Here is a 19786-nt window from a genome sequence, read left to right as displayed (position 1 = left end):
GTGTATTTCGGGTAGGGCTGAATAAGGCCACTCCTACCCCTCCCCCAAGGCACGCCTACTCCCTCCTTCGAAGGTTCTCAAAGGCCGCGGTAGTTGTAGTTTTGCCAAACTTAGGGGGTTTATAATTGTAAGCGAGAAGGCCGAGAGGCCTGACGGGATTTGTAGTCTGCGACCTCGGCGGATGCGCACGCGCAGCAGAGGCCGGGGCGGTGCCGCGGCACTGCAGTGAAAGCCGAGGCAGCGGGCAGGCGAGCAGGGGGCGGGCGGACATCTTGGGATCCGGAGAGTGGCTAGGCTGGCTGAGCAGGGGCCTGCGGACACCAGGTGAGTTAGGGATCTAGCCGTACGGGGTGAAGGAAGACGCCTGCCTGGCTGCCCAGCTTTGCTCTTCCCTGCACTGCGCTACGCGGAAAGCAGTCCACACCCGGGAGTGGCCTCAGCCTTCAGATACGGGAGGGAGCTGACGGCGGGGCGGGGGCGCCCCGGGCGCGGTTGCAGGACGGGCGCTGAGCGGTGCCCTCCACCTGACCCGCCCGGAGCTTCCTGTGAGAAGGGGACCCTACTAGAATCCTCCCAGAGCAGGGATGCCCCGCGACGGCCCCCTCCCTAGGATCGTGACAACCCCCTACCCCGCGGTGCCTCCTCCTCTCGGCGCAAGGACAAGCTTCCCACCCTGCGGCACCCCTCCTCGCAGTTGAGTGACAGCCCCCGCACTCCCTGGAACCATCTTTACCCGCGACGTTCTCCTCCCCAGGGCGAAAAGCCCACCACCCCCGCCTGCTTCTACACCTGCACGCCATAGCAAGCTACGTCTACCCAGCTTTCCCTTATTTACCACTACTAGTCTCTCCCTGCCGTTTTTTCCTCTTTAAAGCCTTGACTTTTGACATACTGGAAACTCTCTTCTCCAGGTGCCCCCACCATACCTGTTGCCGCTGTGGGCTCACCTGAGTATACTTCCTGGCTGTTGCTGCCAGTCTGTCCCTTAACTAAATATGCCATTCCTTTCCTGGGCCCCACCTGTGCTTCTCTGATGCCCTGAGCTCCCTACCATTTGATACCTGTGAACTTGGTTCTTTGCCCAGGGCTCTACCTCCATTTTGCGCTTCCTCTCCCAGTCTCTTTGGGACTGAGGAATGGGATGTGTCCACCACCTTGAGAGACTTCTCACGCAGTCTGGGAGACCTTGACTGCCACAGTAATAGGCTTTATTTTCCAGTTTAGAAAAGTCTGCTAAACTGTCCCCTGTGAAATTAACACCAGGGCTAATCCAGGAAATCTAGAACTAAATTAACCCTTTTTCTCACTGCAAACAGTCTAAATTAGTTTGACCCAAATAATTTGGATAATTCAGGGATTCTGCCCCTCGTTTATAGGCACTCGGGTCAGAAGCGAATTATGCTGTGGGTCTGGAATCACAGAATTTCAGCTGGAAGGATCTCTTGATTTTTATGAACCTGCACCCACCCCATTCCCCCACACCCCTGTATTTTCATTGCACTTGGGAGCTGAGAGGGAGCCTTTCTTTTTAAAAGAGAGGTGGTCAAAAATAACTAATAAGCAGCTTGGGTCACTGAAGTGTAGTCTGTCAGAGCTGGGGCCTTTCTACTCTGCTCTTTTGCTGTTTATCTGACTGCCTGGGAGAGGTTGGAGCCACACTCCAGGGTCCATGTCAGGGCCTAAGGCCTCCCTTCTCTCTTCCTCCCCACACCCTACACACCCTTTCCTGGAATGTTTAGACTTCTGTGAATTAGAGAGCTGGAGGTTCGGGCCCTGGTGCCTTCTCAGAAGGGTAGTGGAGCCTGAGGGACTGGGCGCTCCTAAAGCTTTGCCTGGGGGCCCCAGGCCTGAACCAACTGGAGTCATTCCTACCACCATTCCTGCAGCCACAGGCAGGCCTTCACCGTGACTCACCAGCTAGAGCCTGAGTGAGAGTCTGCACAGGAAGGGGCCTTGCTGAGCTCAGCACTGTGAAATGGGGGAGGGGCTACTCTGGGCTCAGCCCCAGAAAAGGGGCGGGAGGGGGGGGTCAAAATGGCCTTAGAATCCTGGGCCTCAGTCCCTCTCCCTTTTCTCCCTTCCAGTATGGGATAAACAGGAACTGGAGCCTGGCTAAGGGGAGGGGCATGCCTGGGAGGGTTGCAGGGTCACTTGCTGGAGGATCAAGTCAGAAAAAAAGCCCAGCCAGTGACCTGCACAGCCTCACAGGGAACATTGGCAGGTGTTCTGAGACCTTCCCTTACCCTGACCCCCCCCATCCTAGGTCTGTTCTCAGAGCGATGGGCCGCGGAGACTGAGCTGCCGCCATGATTGGAGGCTTATTCATCTATAATCACAAGGGGGAGGTGCTCATCTCCCGAGTCTACCGAGATGATATCGGGTGAGTCCCCTGGCTGAGCCAGCTTTGCCCCCACCCCCACCCACCTCCCCAGCATGCAGGACCAGGTCTCTTTCTCCCAGAGGCTTGATTGGCTTGAAGGCCCCCACCCCTTGCTTCATCCTGGAAGCTCAGCTAATACAGCCTGGTTCCCATTAGGTCTGGTGGTGCTGGCCAGGCAGCCAGTTGCTGGCTGCTTGGTGGGACCTGTGAAAAGGCAGGCCCCCCACAGTCTTAGGAACTCCTGCCCTTCCTGCCTCCTGTTTGCTGCAGTGACAGACCTGGTTGCTCTAGCTGAGTGCTTTTGGCCGGGCAGATTGATCTCTCCTTTGAGGAGAAGGGAGATCTGTCTCCAGCGGGTGGAGTCAGTGGTCAGGCTGGTGGTACTAATCCACCTAAGTCTTGCTCTCACAAGCCCTTCTCATGGTGAGAGTCTTCGCTGGACTCTTGAACGCCTCTCCCTTTCTCAGGAGTCAGGCTGCTGACTCAGCTGTTTTCAGTACCTCTGGGCTACTCCTGGAGGAGAGGTGGTGAGCAAGCCTGAGACACTCTCCGGGTCACTGAGGGATGAGCAGGGAGGCTGTGCTGCCTTTCTGGCCTATCAGAGTAGCCTGGGAACAGCTCCTTGTCCTGTGTGCCTCAGACCTCTATAAGGAGGCACAGCCTCACTTCTCATTCTGCCCCACCCTGCATGCCACTGCTGTTCCCTGACAGAGGGGACTTACCCCAGCCTCAGCGGCTCTAACGAGATTAGGCTCCTTTGGTTCATGCTGCCCTGTTTTTCTTCCTGGAATTGCTTAGAATAGACAGTCAGAGATGGGCCTGCTGCAGTGGCTCCCGGTTTCTTGGCTAATGGGCTAGCCTGGTCTTTGTGGCTGTTTGTCCGTTGGCTGGTGGTGGGGCATGGGCTAGAGTTGTGGCAGTGCCTGGCTTGCATATACCCACCCACACCCCACTCGCACCCTGGATGGGCCTGGTTAAGCCAAGGCCAGGACATACACCATCTTGCATGCCTTGCTGTGCTCTCCACCCCTTGTCTGTTGCCCGTCTGCTTCCACCTCGTGGTGTGTGCTGCCCACCCCAGTGTGTTGGTGTCTAATCCTCTCTTTCGTTGCTGTCACTCTCCTCTTCTTGCTGGCATCATTTCTCTCATCCCATCTCATTGGCTGCCGTAGCAATAGGTAAGCGGCCTGTTAAGCTGCTGCCCAGGCACAGGTGGGTGGGGGATCCTGTCCCCCCACCCCAGTCCCCACATCGTTGTTTTGTTCATCCTTTTTCATCCCTGAACTTGCCCTGGAATTGGATCCTGGACAAGAATGGGGTGGCCCAGCTCCATGGCCCCTCGGCTTTTCCCTCAGTAGATTAGAGCCTTCTCTGAAGTCATGCTGGTTTTGTCTAACTTCTGGAGGAGCCAGCCTTCCCCACTGGTGGGATCACTAGTGGAAAGACTGGAGAAGCAGCAGCGTCTCTTTCTCATCTGGGCCTGGAGCTTACTGAGAAGCTATAGAGGTGGCAGCAGGAAAACTGGGGCCAGGCCTGGAAGTCAGGAACATACTTCTCGAAACCTGATGGACCTCACTGGCCTTCAGATATCAGCCTAGCACTGGCCCTTCCCGCCGCCCCACCCGTGCCCCCACTGGGAGGAGCCCTAGGGAACCACCCCAACAGTTTAGGCATTGGCTTTAGAGTGCATGTCAGACTTCAGCAGAGAGGGGGGTGGCTGTTTGTTAGCTGTGGTTGATCCCTGCAGAGTGAGGTTTGCCCATGTACTGAGCAGCCTCTGTGCACCCTTTTCTCTCAGGAGGAACGCAGTGGACGCCTTTCGGGTCAATGTTATCCATGCCCGGCAGCAGGTGCGCAGCCCCGTCACCAACATTGCTCGCACCAGTTTCTTCCATGTTAAGCGGTCCAACATCTGGCTGGCAGCTGTCACCAAGCAGAATGTCAATGCTGCCATGGTCTTCGAATTCCTCTATAAGATGTGTGACGTAATGGCTGCCTACTTTGGCAAGATCAGCGAAGAGAACATCAAGAACAATTTTGTGCTCATATATGAGCTGCTGGATGGTGAGGCTGGCGGGGCAGTGGGTCTAGGGTGGGGATGCACCTGCTGGGGCCTGGCCTGGAGGTGGGAGCAGGTCTGAGGCTCCAGTGCCCTCTGAACTTCCTTTCCTGACTATCTGGTATTTTGAGCTCTGAGGAGGACAGTCCAAATCCAGAACTAAAGGCTGATCTGAAGTGAATACAAAAATAGGCTAGCGAATGGAGGTAGGGGAAGACCAAAAGGTCTTTTGGTGGCTGGTCCTCCTGCAGTTCAGTTAAGCACATTTCATCCTCTTATCTTTGTGGTTTGGGTCTTACCACACTGACTCTCCTCCCAGCTTTCCATCGCAACAGCTGCCTCAGAGCCTGGACAAGCGTGAGATGATATAGGCCCCTCCGGGCGCGTCGTTACCTCTCTTCCTCTGTAGGGTATGATTTAAGTGAACAGAGTCCTTTCATCTTCCCAACATCTCTGTCTTTTCAGGGCTAAGGGCTTCTTGACCTCTCACCCACTGGCCATGCAACTCTTCTGCTGATTTTTTCTATTTGAAAAAAACCCGTGATGTTTTCATTGTTTTCTTATAAAGCACAAATCCTAGAGTAAATGCTAAAACTTTGCTGCAGATGGTGCCTAAATGTCTTTTGGAGCTATGCTGGCCAGATATATCCAGGCCAGGGGAGGGACTGGATCAAAGGAGCCTTCCGCTTTTTCTAGGAGCTGATGGCTCCCTTCCTTTTGCAGAGATCCTAGATTTTGGCTACCCACAGAACTCAGAGACAGGCGCGCTGAAAACCTTCATCACCCAGCAGGGCATCAAGAGCCAGGTACTCAAATTGTACAGGCTGTAGTCAGGGTGGAGCCCAACCTCCCTTCATCCCCGCTGGCCCCCAAGCGTTGTCTGAGCTGACTCATGAGCCTGCCCCTGACAGGAAGTGCTGGCCTGAGCCTCCTGCCATGACCGCAGGCCTCTTTTGCTCTGTGTAGCCCTCTCCCACCCCTGGAGCTTGCCAACTCAGCATCTCTGTTACTGGGGATACAGCTCAAGCAGTTTCCTTCTACACTGCGGGAAGGGTGGGTGTGGACTGCTCTGGAGGCTTGGCATTCCTCAGGAGGAGAGAGCTTGGGCCCTCTTCTAGGATCCAGGCCTCATAGCCTTCTCCTTCTTTTCTGCCTGCCTCTTCCCATCTGCGCTCCTCTGCTGCTTCCTGTGGGCACCATGTTGGCCCTGTGTTCTCCAGCATCAGGTAAGCTGTTCCCTCAGCTTCCACCCTTGCAGCTTTGCTCAGTTTCCTCCAGGCGCTGCCCCATGGGGGAAGATGGGTCACAGGGTGGGGACTAGAAGGGAGAGGGGATGAGGGTGGAGTGGGGATGGAGACAACTGGATTGAAGGGGGAGAGGAGTGAGGCCTTGCTGTTTGTCTCTATTCCCCATGTAGACAAAAGAAGAGCAGTCTCAGATCACCAGCCAGGTGACCGGGCAGATTGGCTGGCGGCGGGAGGGCATCAAGTATCGCCGGAACGAGCTCTTCCTGGATGTGCTGGAGAGTGTGAACCTCCTCATGTCCCCACAGGGTGAGGGCCCTCTCGTGATGAAGCGGGATGGGGGCCAGGGCAGGATATTGGTCCTGACTCAGCTGCTCCTGTTTATCTGTCCATCACCAGGGCAGGTGCTGAGCGCCCATGTGTCAGGCCGGGTGGTGATGAAGAGCTACCTGAGTGGCATGCCCGAGTGCAAGTTTGGGATGAATGACAAGATTGTCATTGAGAAGCAGGGCAAAGGCACAGCTGATGAGACAAGCAAGAGGTGCCTGAGGCAGGGGAGCTGGTGGGAGAGGGTGGACCTTGGAGGGCTGAGCAGAGCCTGGTGAATCACAAGTTCCTTCTGGATTTCATTTTTGCAGTAATGCAAACTCCCTTTTCCTAAGGGTGTGCTTAGCCTGGTTGCTCTTGGTATCTGTGTTAAGAGAGATGAGGGGATTGTCCTCATCCTACTCAGAGTAAGCCCCTTTGTTTGATCCCAAGGACCAAGATTCTTCTGTACATACTGATGGCCCCTGCCCAGTGTGCCTGAAACTTTGGGTTCCAAGCAGCAGAGCTCTCAAAAGATGATGAGTTTGCAAAGCTCCCACTCATCCATAACTCTGGGACAAGGACCCGCAAGTCAGACAGCTGCATTCTGACAGCTTTCCATAGATTATAGTGCACGCCTGTCCAGGCTCTGGCAGCCTTTGGGGGTGGGCTAATCTCCCAGCCCGACTCTCTCGTGCTAGTCTCTTGTACCAATGAGGAGACCTTCTGTCCCTGCTTGCAGCGGGAAGCAGTCAATTGCCATTGACGACTGTACCTTCCACCAGTGTGTGCGACTCAGCAAGTTTGACTCGGAGCGCAGCATCAGCTTCATCCCACCAGATGGAGAATTTGAGCTCATGAGGTGCCATTGGGGTGTGAGGAGCAGGGGTTGCTGTTGGCAGAGATGGGGGGAGAGGGAGGAGAACAGGCTCTGCTGTGCCAACCTGTAGGTCTCACACCCCTAAAGGTATCGCACAACCAAGGACATCATCCTTCCTTTCCGAGTGATCCCGCTAGTTCGGGAAGTGGGACGCACCAAGCTGGAGGTCAAGGTGGTCATTAAGTCCAACTTCAAGCCCTCACTCCTGGCTCAGAAGATTGAGGTGAGGATAAGGGACTTGGGGAGGAGGAAGCACTTGTCTGCAGGAATAAAGAGAGCTGATGTCAGGGTTTGACAGAGCTCCCTGACAGGTGTGTCACTTCTAGGTGAGGATCCCAACCCCCCTGAACACCAGTGGGGTGCAGGTGATCTGCATGAAGGGGAAGGCCAAGTACAAGGCCAGCGAGAACGCCATCGTGTGGAAGTGAGTCTTTCCTTCATGAGGCCACAGCAGGGCTCAAGATGCCTTGGTGTACCCTCTTGTTAAGTTTCACCTTTTGTCCTGTGAGTGAGTGAGTGTGTGTGTGGGCGGGGGGGGGGGGTGGGGGGGGGGCGGGGAACGAGGGTGACTGCTTCTCCAGGAGCCTTTGCTTGTGTTCTCACCCCTTATACCTCTGTGTAAGTGTGCACATGCCTGCACTGGGGTGCATGCATCCATGCATTTATTTATCAAGATTCTTTAACATTTCCCTATTTGCCCTTGCAATACCTCTGTGAAGTAGAGAGCAAGGGATAGCATGGCCATGTATCTTAAGCAGAAACTGCGTGCAGCCCACAGTGCTAAAGGAATAACAGACCCAAGGTTTCATAGCAAGAGGTTATCAGAGTCCTTACCACATTTCCTTGCCCTAGCACCTCCCACAAGCTCCTGGGTTCTCTTCCCTACCACCCCGCAACCTCCCCAAAGGGGCAACCCCCCTTGAAGCTCCTCCAGGCTACCAGGGCCCCTGTGTTCCCAGGATCAAGCGCATGGCAGGCATGAAGGAATCGCAGATCAGCGCTGAGATTGAGCTTCTGCCCACCAACGACAAGAAGAAATGGGCTCGACCCCCCATTTCAATGAACTTTGAGGTATGGCAGAGAAGGGGCTTAGAGCCACGGCAGGGTGTGCTTTAGAGATCATTCAGATCAACCTCTGCACCTACCACCTTGCAGACGAGGAAACTGAGGCCCAGAGAGAAGTGATTTCAATTCACAGACCCATTCCTTCCCGCCTTAGGCCTCCTACTAGAAATTGCTATTCACACCGACAAAAATCCTTGACTTCCTTTGGCTTGTCATAAAACAATTCTTAGGGAAAACTGAAATAGCTTGCATGTCAGGCAAGACACAAAGTTTACAGACAGGAAAATGGGCTGACTTTGCTTTGTGCACGTTAGACATGTAATTTTTTCCACCTTATTGTTTAAGTCCCTAATATTGAGCAGGATAAGTATGTTCTAAGGCAGGTCTTTGGTTGCTGCCACCTGCTCATTAAAGGAATTGATTCAAGTCATCACAGGCAGGGCCTGACTTCAAACCCAAATGATTGCTAGTTACTCCTGGATATGCTTTCTTCCTTAGTAACCTCTTAGAGGACCCCTCACCACCCCAGCTTCCTTCAGCTTCTTTCAGGGTCCCAACCATTCAGACACCTGTAGTAGAGAGATGAGGTAGGGCAAGGCTATGGAACTTCCCGGAGGAGAGTGGCAGTGAAAGGAAGGTCACGTTCCTAACTGGAGCTGTCCCTTGCCCAGGTGCCATTTGCGCCTTCTGGTCTCAAGGTGCGCTACTTGAAGGTGTTTGAACCGAAGCTGAACTACAGCGACCACGACGTCATCAAATGGGTGCGCTACATTGGCCGCAGCGGCATTTATGAGACCCGCTGCTAGCTGCCTAGTGGCAGCTAGCCCGCCTCCCCACCCACCCTCTTCCACGGGTCTGGGTGCCCTTGGTCACCACACGTCAGTGTCTCCCTCCTGCTTTGCTGCCTTCCCTTTGCACCAGCCCCTTCGTCTAGGTCTGGACCAACCACGTTGTGAGTGGGACTGTTGGAGCAGTCCCTGGGCTCCCTGGGCAGGGTGGTTTCTGAGGTTCCTGCTCCTCCGTCCATCTGCCTGCCCCAGCCCCATGCCAGGCTCTGAGTTCTGCGACCAAAGCCAGGTGGGCCCCATCTCCTCCCCTCCCCTGTGGCCACATCTCTCTGGAGTGGGAGGGTCGGCTGCCCCTCACCTCGGAGCTCCCCCAAAGGCCAGTAACAGATCCCCAGCCCTCGATTCCTACTCTGCTTTGGGATAGTGTGAGCTTCATTTTGTACAACGTGTGACTTTGTCCAGTTATAAACCTAATAAACTCTGTAGAATGGTGTTGCTGGCTAAATGTTGAAGTGGAAGGTACACGGGGAGGGGGTCTGGTGGGACTGTCCTCCCCTGTCTTACTTGGCCTGCCAGGAGTAGAATTTTCTATTCCAAACTCTCTTTTGTCTCAATTGTTATGTCCCTCAGGGCCATCTAAGCCCCTGACAGGTGTTAGCCCCAGGTCTGCCATCTCCTCTGAGAAAATAGCCTCAAGGACAAGCAGCCCTACCTGGCCCCGGTTCCCTGAGGGTAGAGATTCTTTCCTTAAAATCATTCTCAGCTTTAGGCAGGTATTTTTCTAATCAGCAGAGATTAAGCAAGGTTTACATTTGGTCTTTCCAGCCATCCTTAGAAACTGACCTCTTAATTCCATCCTCCTGGCAGTTACTCAGGCTTCACAGACCTCAGTGGGTGGGTTGTAAAAAGGAAAAATGACTCTTCCCAGGCCTCTTAGAAAATTCCTCCCACTGTGCCTCCCCCTCTTCATAGAATTGTGTGGTGAGTGAGTCCGTGAGGGGAGTGCTTCATCTTCTGCTGATGTGTTGGAGCAGATAAAGATTTGCCATCACTGGTTTTCCCTTGCTTGGTCTCAACCTTTTTAAACCTAAAACATCTATTAAGAGAAAATATATAATGAACCCTCATGTCGCATCATGGTGGTTTAACTTGTCATCTCCTTAATAATCACATCCAATCTGTGTTCGTGCTTAATCCAAGTGTCCTACAAACATTTTCACAATTTACATCTGGATCCAAACAAGGTCCATTGTGATTGGTGAATGCTTCTTAAATCTTAAAAATCACAGGTTCTCCCTTAGCTCTTGCAATGTTGAAAAAACCAAATAGTTCTGTAGTTTCCCCGTCAGAATTACTTTCCCTGTGTTTAATATAAAATGGAAATAACAGGATCGATTCCTCACAATGCCAAAAGGATGGATAACGTTGTGACTTTAGGTGACAATTTTAGAGCCCAGTTGGAAGAATATTCACATTAAATGTGAAGCAGTAGCATCATCAGGGTACGAGGAAGTCTCTGCTTTGGGTGTAGGTAGGGAAAAAATAGTGCATTTACACAAACCTTGTCGATCTGGTTTTCTTGCCCCGCGGCGGTCAGTGAGGCAGTGCCCCGGGGGTGATGGGAGGACGTAATTCGCTGAAGTCAGCTGAGCTGTCAAGTGTGAGAGCACTGAGTGCAGGTCGCGGGCGGGCTGGCTACCTGACCAAGACAAGCAGCCCGTAGGGCCAGAGAACCGGAACAAAACGCGCGGCTGCACAGAACGGCGCCAGGGGCTTCTAAGAGCTCAGGGACCAGCGTTGAGTCAGCAAAGCTCTCGGCGAGCTCCAAAATGGTCCCGGACAGGCGCGCAGCGGCTGACGCGCCTCAAGTGAGCGTACAGAATCTAGCAAGGCCGAAGTACTTTATCAACCGCCCTTCTTGGGAGGTTCCCAGATAAACCGCGAGCTTCCCTGCACCCCGCCCCCGCCACCAGCAGGATCTCCACCTCCCAGAAGGCAGCGAGCACGGCACGTGTGGCTAATTTTTTAGTGGAAAGGGTTGCGCAAGCGCAGAGAGTGTGGCTCAGCGTAGACTCTAAGCGGCGCTTGCACACCGTTCCTCCAGCGCCGTTCACCCCGCCCACCGGGTTCTGCGCACTCTGCGCATTTCTTACGTCACCGTTTCGCATGCGCTTTGGAAGGAAGGGAGAGATTTCGGGGACGGGCAGGGGGCGGGCCTTGGCCGAGGTCTCACGGCGACTGCGCGGACGGGATCCCAACTGGAACATGGCGACTTGCGCTGAAATCCTGCGGAGCGAGTTCCCCGAAATTGACGGACAGGTCTTCGACTACGTGACGGGTGAGCCGAACCGAATCAACGCGCTGGGGATGCCGAAGTGGTAGTCAGGGGGGAAGTACTAAGGGAGGGCAGTGCCGGGGACCGCTGCTAGGCCTCTCCTCTGCGTGACCTCTTGTCCCGAGGGCCAGTTGGTTCTGGAGCCCGGACTGGGGCCACGGTACGGGGATTAAAACTGCTTGTATGTCCACCCTACCTGGTATTTTCCTCGTCTTGCCACGCCCGCCCTAGGCGTCTTGCACAGCGGCAGTGCGGACTTCGAGTCTGTGGATGACCTGGTGGAAGCTGTGGGGGAACTGTTGCAAGAGGTGTCCGGGGACAGCAAGGATGACGCTGGCATCAGGGCCGTGTGCCAGCGCATGTACAACACTCTGCGCCTGTACGTGCCAGGGCAGGGATATTCGTGGGGGAGATGGGAGGGCGGACGGTCAGGAGAGGAGACGTGAGGGAGGAAGGTCTGACGGCCACAGAGCTTTCTCCTCCACTTCTAACTCTTTGCTTTCTATCCCTACCCTCAAGGACTGAGCCACAGACCCAGGGAAACAGCCAGGTGCTACTAGACGCCCCCATCCAGTTGTCAAAGATAACAGAGAGCTACGGTGAGAGTGAGGGAAGATTGAACTAGCTGCCCTGTGTCCTTTTCTTGGCCTCCACCCCCTAGCCACCTGCGCCCTGGAGCTCAGGACTCTTCGTACCTCTGTTCCACAGAACAAGGTTGTAGGAACTAGCTGATGTCTTTACAGAGGGCAGATGAGCCCGTTAATAAAGGGATTAGGATTGGAGAGTTCTCTAAGCTCTTGGGTGTGGTAGGAAGCATATGGGCCTTGCAGCTGGACAGTCTTGGGTTCACTCCCCAATTTTGCGACTTACTAACCAACTGCATGATCTTGTAAGAGTTGCCTGTCTGCTCCCAGTCTCTGTATCCTTAATCTGTGAATTGAGTTTTTGTTTTGTTTTTAAGTGTTGGGAGGATGATACCTATCTCCAGAATTTGTAAGGCTTTCCTTTAAATGTATGTGTCTGTGTTTAGTTTGTGTTAGTTACTCAAAATGTTAGTTTCCCTTCCCTCAGGGAGAAGGTGACAGCTTTTCTTATCGCTTACAGACTGTGGCACCAAACTTCCAGGCCTGCTAAAGAGGGAACAGTCCTCGGTGAGGAGGGGGAGGAGGAAGAAAAGGAGAGGGCTGTATCTATGGGGGGGAGTGGGAGTTGACTGTCTCTAAATATTGGAGTATCTTTCTGGGGGATTTCTGATTGTCTTTTCCTGAGTCTCCGAGCCTACACCCTAGGATGAAATGGTTGTGTTTGGACCCTTAGACAGTGAATGCAAAGAAGCTAGAGAAAGCTGAAGCTCGACTGAAGGCAAAGCAGGAGAAGCGCTCAGAGAAGGACACACTCAAGACCAGCAGTCCTCTGTGAGTTTAGTGAGAAGGGCTGAGAAGAGAGCAGAGCAGTCTCTATTGGGATGGAAGGGTGCTTGGGAGTGCTAAAAGCCATCCATTTCTCCCTTTAAAAGAGTTTTGGAAGAGGCATCAGCCAGCCAGGCAGGCAGCAGAAAGGAGAGTCGGTTGGAATCATCTGGCAAGAACAAATCCTACGATGTGCGAATTGAGAACTTTGATGTGTCTTTTGGCGATAGGTGAGGGAGTGGCAGTGGGGGAGTGGGGGTGATATTTTTCTTTTTCCAGTTAAAGGAGAATTAGGAGAGGTGAAATGGGGCTAAAAATAGTTAGGTTTTTGTTGTTCAACTTGCTGTGCAACTACCTCTAGAGTACCCTTTGTCTCTTTCCTACCACCTCTGCAGGGTACTGCTGGCTGGAGCAGATGTGAACCTGGCATGGGGCCGCCGCTATGGGCTGGTGGGTCGGAATGGACTAGGGAAGACGACGCTGCTGAAGATGCTGGCCACCCGGAGCCTGCGGGTTCCAGCCCACATTTCCCTGCTGCACGTGGAGCAGGAGGTTGCTGGAGACGACACCCCTGCCCTGCAGAGTGTGCTGGAGAGTGATACTGTGCGAGAAGATCTCCTGCGTCGGGAGCGGGAGCTCAGCGCCCAGATTGCTGCTGGCAGGTGAGGGCTCCTGGCGAGGGATTGACCAGCAGCGGCTGTGCTTCACAGAGTGCCTGCCGTGCTGGCACAATCCACAATTCGTGTGCCCATCCTAGTAGGCAGCAGATCTTAGAACTTGGCGCTGTGGGGCTGTAAATCCCTTGTTCCTGGCACAGTGCCCATTGCCCTCACCGCCGTGAGCAAGTCCTTCCTGTGCTCTGTTCCTGTCCCGGCAACAAGGCAGCCAGTGGCCTGCTTTGCAACTGTCCTGGGGTGCAGGATATACTAGTAGACTGCGCCCACTCAGGCTGATTGCCCTTCCCCCATTCCTAGGGCCGAGGGCTCAGAAGCTGCACAGCTGGCAGAAATCTATGCCAAGTTGGAGGAGATTGAGGCTGACAAAGCACCTGCCAGGTATTTAAACTTCCCTTCCTTTCTTCAGATTTCCTCTTTCCCTTCTGTTACCTGTTCCAACCAGGTTCTTTCATTTCTTCACTCCTAGAGCATCAGTCATTCTTGCTGGGCTTGGCTTTACCCCCAAAATGCAGCAGCAGCCCACGCGGTGAGTGGCCCTTACCATTCTTGGCTCTGAACACTGTTGGCTCTGCCTCTGCCTGTTCTCGTGAACACTCGCCCTTGTGATGCAGCTCTGTCTCTCTTTAGGGAGTTCTCAGGTGGCTGGAGGATGAGACTGGCCCTCGCCCGGGCTCTGTTTGCTAGGTGAGTCTCCTGGGCCTGGGTATGGATACTGTGGAGGATGGGCTTGGCTCTTGGGGGTGGCAACAAGTCGCTGGCCTAAAACCTCAAGCCTTGCGTTCTTCTTTTCCACAGGCCAGATCTGCTGCTGTTAGATGGTGAGTTTGAAATGGGGCACCCTGACTTTGGGGTGCAAAAGCATGCCATCATCCAAGTTCCCAGTTCTCTAGCCCTTCTATCCCAAACGTGTCCTCCTCCACTTTTCCAGAACCCACAAACATGCTGGATGTAAGGGCCATCCTGTGGCTGGAGAATTACCTGCAGGTGAGTGCCTACAGGTGCCAGAGTAAGTCTGGGAAAGGTCTGCCTCCAAGACCGTTGGGGTCTGGGAGCTGACTGCCTTCCCAAACTGGGCCTGCCATCCTGTGACCCCCCCCTCAGACGTGGCCCTCCACAATCCTGGTCGTCTCCCACGACCGCAACTTCCTGAATGCCATAGCCACAGACATCATCCACCTGCACAGCCAGCGGCTGGATGGTTACCGGGGAGACTTTGAGACCTTCATCAAGAGCAAGCAGGAGCGGCTGCTCAATCAGCAGCGTGAATATGAGGCCCAGCAGCAATATCGCCAGCATATCCAGGTGTGGGAGCAGGCAGCGCTGGGGACCTGCCCCATCCCATGGGTATTAGAGTTGTGGGGAGTGAGGGAGCTGAACAGTACCTGAACTCATCCACCTGCAGGTTTTCATCGACCGGTTTCGCTACAACGCCAACAGAGCCTCTCAAGTGCAGAGCAAACTCAAGATGCTGGAGAAGCTGTGAGTACAGTGTCTCTGACCAGGCTTTGACTCATGTCTCTTATTTTCTTCCGTCATTTTGTAGGCCACCCCTTGCCCTCCCATTTTAGATCTCCTCTTTTCTACAAACCAACTTTAATTTCCTCCCCTGCAGGAAGGCAGGGTATTCTGTTACTGCTCTTGGAGAGTTAATCTTGCCCCCTGGCCTAGGCAACTATCAGTCTACTTTCTGTCTGTATATATTTGCTAATTCTGGACATTTCGTATAAATGGAATTGTACACGTAATCTTTTGTGTCTGGCTTTTTTCGCTTAACGTAACGTTTTCGAGGTTCATTGTGTCGGAGCATGGATTAGTGCTTTACTCCTCTTTATGACCAGATAATATTCTGTTGTATGGATAGTCCACATTTTGTTTGTTGACTCATCAGGTGGTAGACGTTTGGATTATTTCCTCTTTTTGGCTCTTATGAATAATGCTGCTGTGAACATTTGTGTACAAGTTTTTGTGTAGACATGTGTTTTCTATTCTCTTGGGTACATACCTAGGAATGGAATTGCTGGGTTACATGGTAATTCTATGTTTAAATTTTTGAGGAACTGCCAAACTTTTTATTTTATTTTATTTTATTTTGTTTATTTATTTATTTATGTATTTATTTTTGGCTCTGTTGGCTCTTCGTTGCTGCATGTGGGCTTTCTCTAGTTGTGGCGAGTGGGGGCTACTCTTCGTTGCGGTGCTCAGGCTTCTTATTGCGGTGGCTTCTCGTTGCAGAGCACGGGCTCTAGGTGCACAGGCTTCAGTAGTTGTGGCACGTGGGCTCAGTAGTTGTGGCTCGCGGGCTCTAGAGCGCAGGCTCAGTAGTTGGCACATGGGCTTAGTTGCGCCACGGCATATGGGATCTTCCTGGACCAGGGCTCAAACCTGTGTCGCCTGCATTGGCAGGCGGATTCTTAACCACTGTGCCACCAGGGAAGCCCTCCAAACTGTTTCTAAAAGCAGCTGCACCATTTTACATTCCTGCCAGCAATGTATGAGGGTTCCAATTTCTCTGCCTTCTTGCCAACACTTATTATCTGTCTTTCAAATTTTAGCCATCCTAGTGGGTGTGAAGTGATATCTCATTGTGATCTTGATTTGTATTTCCTTAATGACTAATGGTGTTGAGCATTGGAGGGTTTTTTGTTTTTAAAATTTATTTATTTAATTTATTTTTGTCTGTGTTGGGTCTTCGTTTCTGTGCGAGGGCTTTCCCCAGTTGGGGCAAGCGGGGGCCACTCTTCATCGCGGTGCACGGGCCTCTCACTATCGTGGCCTCTCTTGTTGCGGAGCACAGGCTCCAGACATGCAGGCTCAGTAGTTGTGGCGCACGGGCTCACTTGCTCTGCGGCATGTGGGATCCTCCCAGGCCACGGCTCGAACCCATGTCCCCTGCGTTGGCAGGCAGATTCTCAACCACTGCGCCACTAGGGAAGCCGTGGAGGTTTTTTTAATTGAGGTGCAGTTGATATGCAGTATTATATAAGTTTCACTTGTACAGCATAGTGATTCACAATATTTAAAGGTTACATTTCATTTATAGTTATCGTAAAATATCGGCGGTATTCTCTGTGTGATGTAATATATTCTTGTAGCTTATTTATTTTATACATAGTAGTTTGTATCTCTTAATCCTCTACCCCAATCTTGCCCCTCCACCCCTTTCCTCTCCCCACTGGTAACTACTAGTTTGTTCTCTATATCTGTGAGTCTGTTTCTTTTTTGTTATATTCACTAGCTTTATTTTTTAGATTCCACCTATAAGTGATATCATACAGTATATTTTTTCTCTGCCTTATTTCACTTAGCATAATATTCTTCAAGTCCATCCATGTTGTTACAGATGGCAAAATTTTATTCTTTTTTTGTGGCTGAGTCGTTTTCCATTGTGTGTGTGTGTGTGTGTGTATTCATTCATCTGTGGATGTGCAGACACTTAGGTTGCTTCTGTATCTTGGCAGTTGTAAACAATACTGCTGTGAACATTGGGGTGCATGTATCTTTTCGAATTAGTGTTTTCATTTTTTTCGGATACATACCCAGGAGAGCATTGGAGGTTTAATCTTGAAGCAATATTTCTGGATGTGCTGGTGGTAGGGGAGTCATAAGGCTTATTTAGGATTTTGTGACCTTGAAACATACGTCACAGTATATTAACAGGGAGGACAAAAGAACCACCAAAAAAGAATCCTATTTTTCTGGCATGTGTATTACTTGTGTGACAAAAACAAATTTATTTTTTAAAGTTGTAAACCTAGTCTGTCTCCTCTCTCCTCAGACCGGAGCTGAAACCCGTGGACAAGGAGTTGGAGGTAGTGATGAAGTGAGTGCTGGGCCAGAGGGGCAGGTGGGGAAGCTCTTGTTTCTGGCTGCCCTCGTGCTCCTCACCCCCACTTCTTGCAGGTTCCCCGATGGGTTTGAGAAATTCTCACCACCAATTCTGCAGCTAGATGAGGTGGATTTCTACTATGACCCAAAGCATGTCATCTTCAGCTGTCTCACCGTCTCTGCTGATCTTGAATCCCGCATCTGTGTGGTATGGTTGCTGTTTCTCTGTTTCGTGAGCTGGGACTGGACTCTCCCACCCCTGTATGTGGTGTGGATTGGCCACATGGGGGAGAAGGTCCCCAGGAGTAGGAGTCAGCGCCTGGGCTGAGGACTTTGCTATACTTGGCCCCTCCTCCCGGGGGAGGACTTTGCTATACTTGTACTGGCCCCTCCTCCAGCCTCACAGGGCCGCTCTGCGGCATAGATGGAGAGCCTGGCATGTGGTATTTTATAAATACTTAGAGCAGTACTTTGTCTTACTGGTCTCAGCTCTGAGTTTCCTCAAACTGTGGAACATAGAGGAGAGAGCATGGGCTTCATGGTCAGACTTCGATTCCTAACTCTGCCATTTCCTAGCTTGGTTACTAAGCAGCCTCCTCATCCTTAAAATGGAGATAATGTCTAACTCACTTGGTTATTGGGAGAATTAATACCCTTGCACTTAGTGGGTACTTAGGTATTGGTCCCTTTTACATCTTCCTTCATTTTTATCTATAGTTCCTTAAAAATATTTTTTTAGTTGTTGGAGTCCCTGGGACTAGCTGAGACCCATTCTCATCTCCTCCACTTCTGTATCCCGCACAAGGATTCTCTTTACATTCTCTTGTTACTTCTTACAGGTTGGGGAGAATGGGGCTGGGAAGTCTACCATGTTGAAGCTCCTTATGGGGGATCTGGCACCTGTTCGGGGCATCAGACATGCTCACAGGTAGGGCCTACGTCGCCGCTCTCCAAACCCTCCTGTGCTGTAGCTGCACTCTTTTATGGCCATTGCCCTCCATGCCCTCTCTCCACCTTTCCGTCTGCCTGCAGGAATCTGAAGATTGGCTATTTCAGCCAGCACCACGTGGAGCAGCTGGACCTGAATGTCAGTGCTGTGGAATTGCTGGCACGCAAGTTCCCTGGTGCGTCAGGGATTTGAGTTGGGGAAGGAGGGCCGGGCCTGACGCCTACAGCTAGGCCTACCTGGGGTTGCTGAGCAGCCCCCCGACGCTGGGTGTGAGGACATATGCATTGGGGGTGGGGCTGGGGGGAATGTGAAGGGAGGGAGTTGGGCTGAGAACCCACACGGTGGGGTGGGGCCTATTCTAGGACGGCCTGAGGAGGAATACCGTCACCAGCTGGGCCGGTATGGCATCTCTGGAGAACTGGCCGTGCGCCCTGTTGCCAGCTTGTCTGGGGGCCAGAAGAGCCGGGTGGCCTTTGCTCAGATGACCATGCCCTGGTGAGGCCTCCTTTTCAAGAGCTTTGCCCTCCCCTTTCCCACTCTTTCCTAATGGAAAATGATTGTCTTGCCTTCGTATCAGAGTTCCTTTTCTCCCAGCCCCCGTAACTTCCCACCTTCCTGGGTTCTGCCTTCCAGCCCCAACTTCTACATTCTGGATGAACCCACAAACCACCTGGATATGGAGACCATTGAGGCTCTGGGCCGCGCTCTCAACAGTTTCAGGGTGAGTGTACCTTCACACTGCCCACTCCTTCCCAGGCCTCAGCACCCCTTAGGGGCCCCCTGAGTGCTCCCTGGTCTCCTGTCTTTCAGGGTGGTGTGATTCTGGTGTCCCACGATGAACGCTTCATCCGGCTGGTGTGCCAAGAGCTGTGGGTGTGTGAAGGAGGCGGCGTCACCCGGGTCGAGGGGGGATTTGACCAGTACCGAGCTCTTCTCCAGGAACAGTTCCGCCGTGAGGGCTTCCTCTAGGGCCACCAAGCTGAGGACTGTGCCCAGGACATGGACTGGTCTCTCAGACCCCTGGGCCACCACGTAGGCAACCATCTCCGGCCATGGACTTACCCCGACTTTGGGGACAGCCTTATTCCTAAATCTCTCCTTTTGATTGGAGCGTCCTCTTGCGCAACCCAGGGAGCCCCACCTAAGGGTCTTTAAGGACTGGTCTTCCAAGAGGAAGGGAATGGGGGTGCCCTCTGGGATTTTAGGTTCTCCCCCCACTGCCCCAGCTGCGACTGGGCTCTGAGTGGCCACATGTAAATTAAATCTCCCTGCATCTTCCTCGCCTCGCCTCTGCTGCTCCCTGGCGCGGGGCTACAGTGTTTGCCCACAGTTAAGGAGTGTAGGCTCTCTGATTTGTCATTTTCCTGTGGCATTTGTGTCGGTCATGTGGAGGAGGCCATGGCAGTATCAGTGTTGCCCCTGGGCAGAGATGTCATTGAAGCCGCTGGGGGTCGGCCTTGCAGTGGACCAAGCTAGTGATGAAGGGCGGCATATTACATCACTGCGGTGCTGTTCCCTCTGGCCCGGGCTCAGCCTCAGCTGAAGGGGTCTGGGTTCTGCTGTCTCAGCCCCACTGCTTGAGAGAGTAAACTGATTCTGTAACCCGGCCTCAAACATGGTTTGCCAGCTGCTTTCTCCAGTGGTCTCTGGCCCAGGCTCACTCTTCTTCTCTGATCTGGACCTCTGATCTGAGAGCCTTCTCACAGGCCCCATCACTCTCTTCCAACCTCAGATTTGCAGATGGGCCAGTTGAGGCTAGCTGGTGTAGGGTCTGTGCCTGCCTGTTTGCCAGACTCTCGGGCCTTTCACCCCTTACCAGCTTGTGGTCCCTGTCTGAGTTCTCCCAATTCTTTTAGAGTCCCTGGAAGT

The 19786-nt window shown here is 52.8% G+C and overlaps 2 protein-coding genes across 2 annotated transcripts; both read left to right on the top strand.

Moving 5' to 3' along the window:
• Positions 1-227: 227 nt before the first annotated feature.
• Positions 228-9227, top strand: AP2M1 (adaptor related protein complex 2 subunit mu 1). Its single transcript, XM_082839685.1, has 11 exons — positions 228-324; positions 2264-2380; positions 4179-4444; positions 5163-5245; positions 5857-5992; positions 6083-6224; positions 6732-6851; positions 6957-7092; positions 7196-7293; positions 7829-7940; positions 8606-9227. The coding sequence occupies exons 2-11, from the start codon at positions 2307-2309 to the stop codon at positions 8738-8740; spliced, it is 1302 nt and encodes a 433-aa protein (XP_082695811.1). The 5' UTR covers positions 228-324; positions 2264-2306; the 3' UTR covers positions 8741-9227.
• A 1656-nt stretch (positions 9228-10883) lies between these two features.
• Positions 10884-19390, top strand: ABCF3 (ATP binding cassette subfamily F member 3). Its single transcript, XM_082839658.1, has 21 exons — positions 10884-11060; positions 11289-11436; positions 11577-11656; positions 12162-12208; positions 12375-12472; positions 12574-12696; positions 12862-13128; positions 13441-13521; positions 13610-13669; positions 13771-13827; positions 13939-13961; positions 14072-14127; positions 14245-14445; positions 14546-14622; positions 16919-16963; positions 17044-17176; positions 17808-17896; positions 18001-18092; positions 18280-18412; positions 18551-18638; positions 18728-19390. The coding sequence occupies exons 1-21, from the start codon at positions 10889-10891 to the stop codon at positions 18884-18886; spliced, it is 2229 nt and encodes a 742-aa protein (XP_082695784.1). The 5' UTR covers positions 10884-10888; the 3' UTR covers positions 18887-19390.
• Positions 19391-19786: the final 396 nt, after the last annotated feature.

Source organism: Leucopleurus acutus (genome assembly GCF_964270905.1).
Source record: "Leucopleurus acutus genome assembly, chromosome: 5".
In the NCBI taxonomy this organism is placed as follows: Eukaryota; Metazoa; Chordata; class Mammalia; order Artiodactyla; family Delphinidae; genus Leucopleurus; species Leucopleurus acutus.
This window is presented reverse-complemented; position numbering and strand designations above follow the sequence as displayed.

Bases quoted from the DNA above. Each gene is read 5' to 3' on its own strand.
- AP2M1 (XM_082839685.1), top strand. From the start codon at position 2,307: ATGATTGGAGGCTTATTCATCTATAATCACAAGGGGGAGGTGCTCATC. The intron at 4,445-5,162 runs GTGAGGCTGGCG...TTCCTTTTGCAG, and splicing joins CATATATGAGCTGCTGGATG to AGATCCTAGATTTTGGCTAC. The intron at 7,941-8,605 runs GTATGGCAGAGA...TCCCTTGCCCAG, and splicing joins CCATTTCAATGAACTTTGAG to GTGCCATTTGCGCCTTCTGG.
- ABCF3 (XM_082839658.1), top strand. From the start codon at position 10,889: ATGCGCTTTGGAAGGAAGGGAGAGATTTCGGGGACGGGCAGGGGGCGG. The intron at 18,093-18,279 runs GTGCGTCAGGGA...GGCCTATTCTAG, and splicing joins GCTGGCACGCAAGTTCCCTG to GACGGCCTGAGGAGGAATAC. The intron at 18,639-18,727 runs GTGAGTGTACCT...CCTGTCTTTCAG, and splicing joins GCGCTCTCAACAGTTTCAGG to GGTGGTGTGATTCTGGTGTC.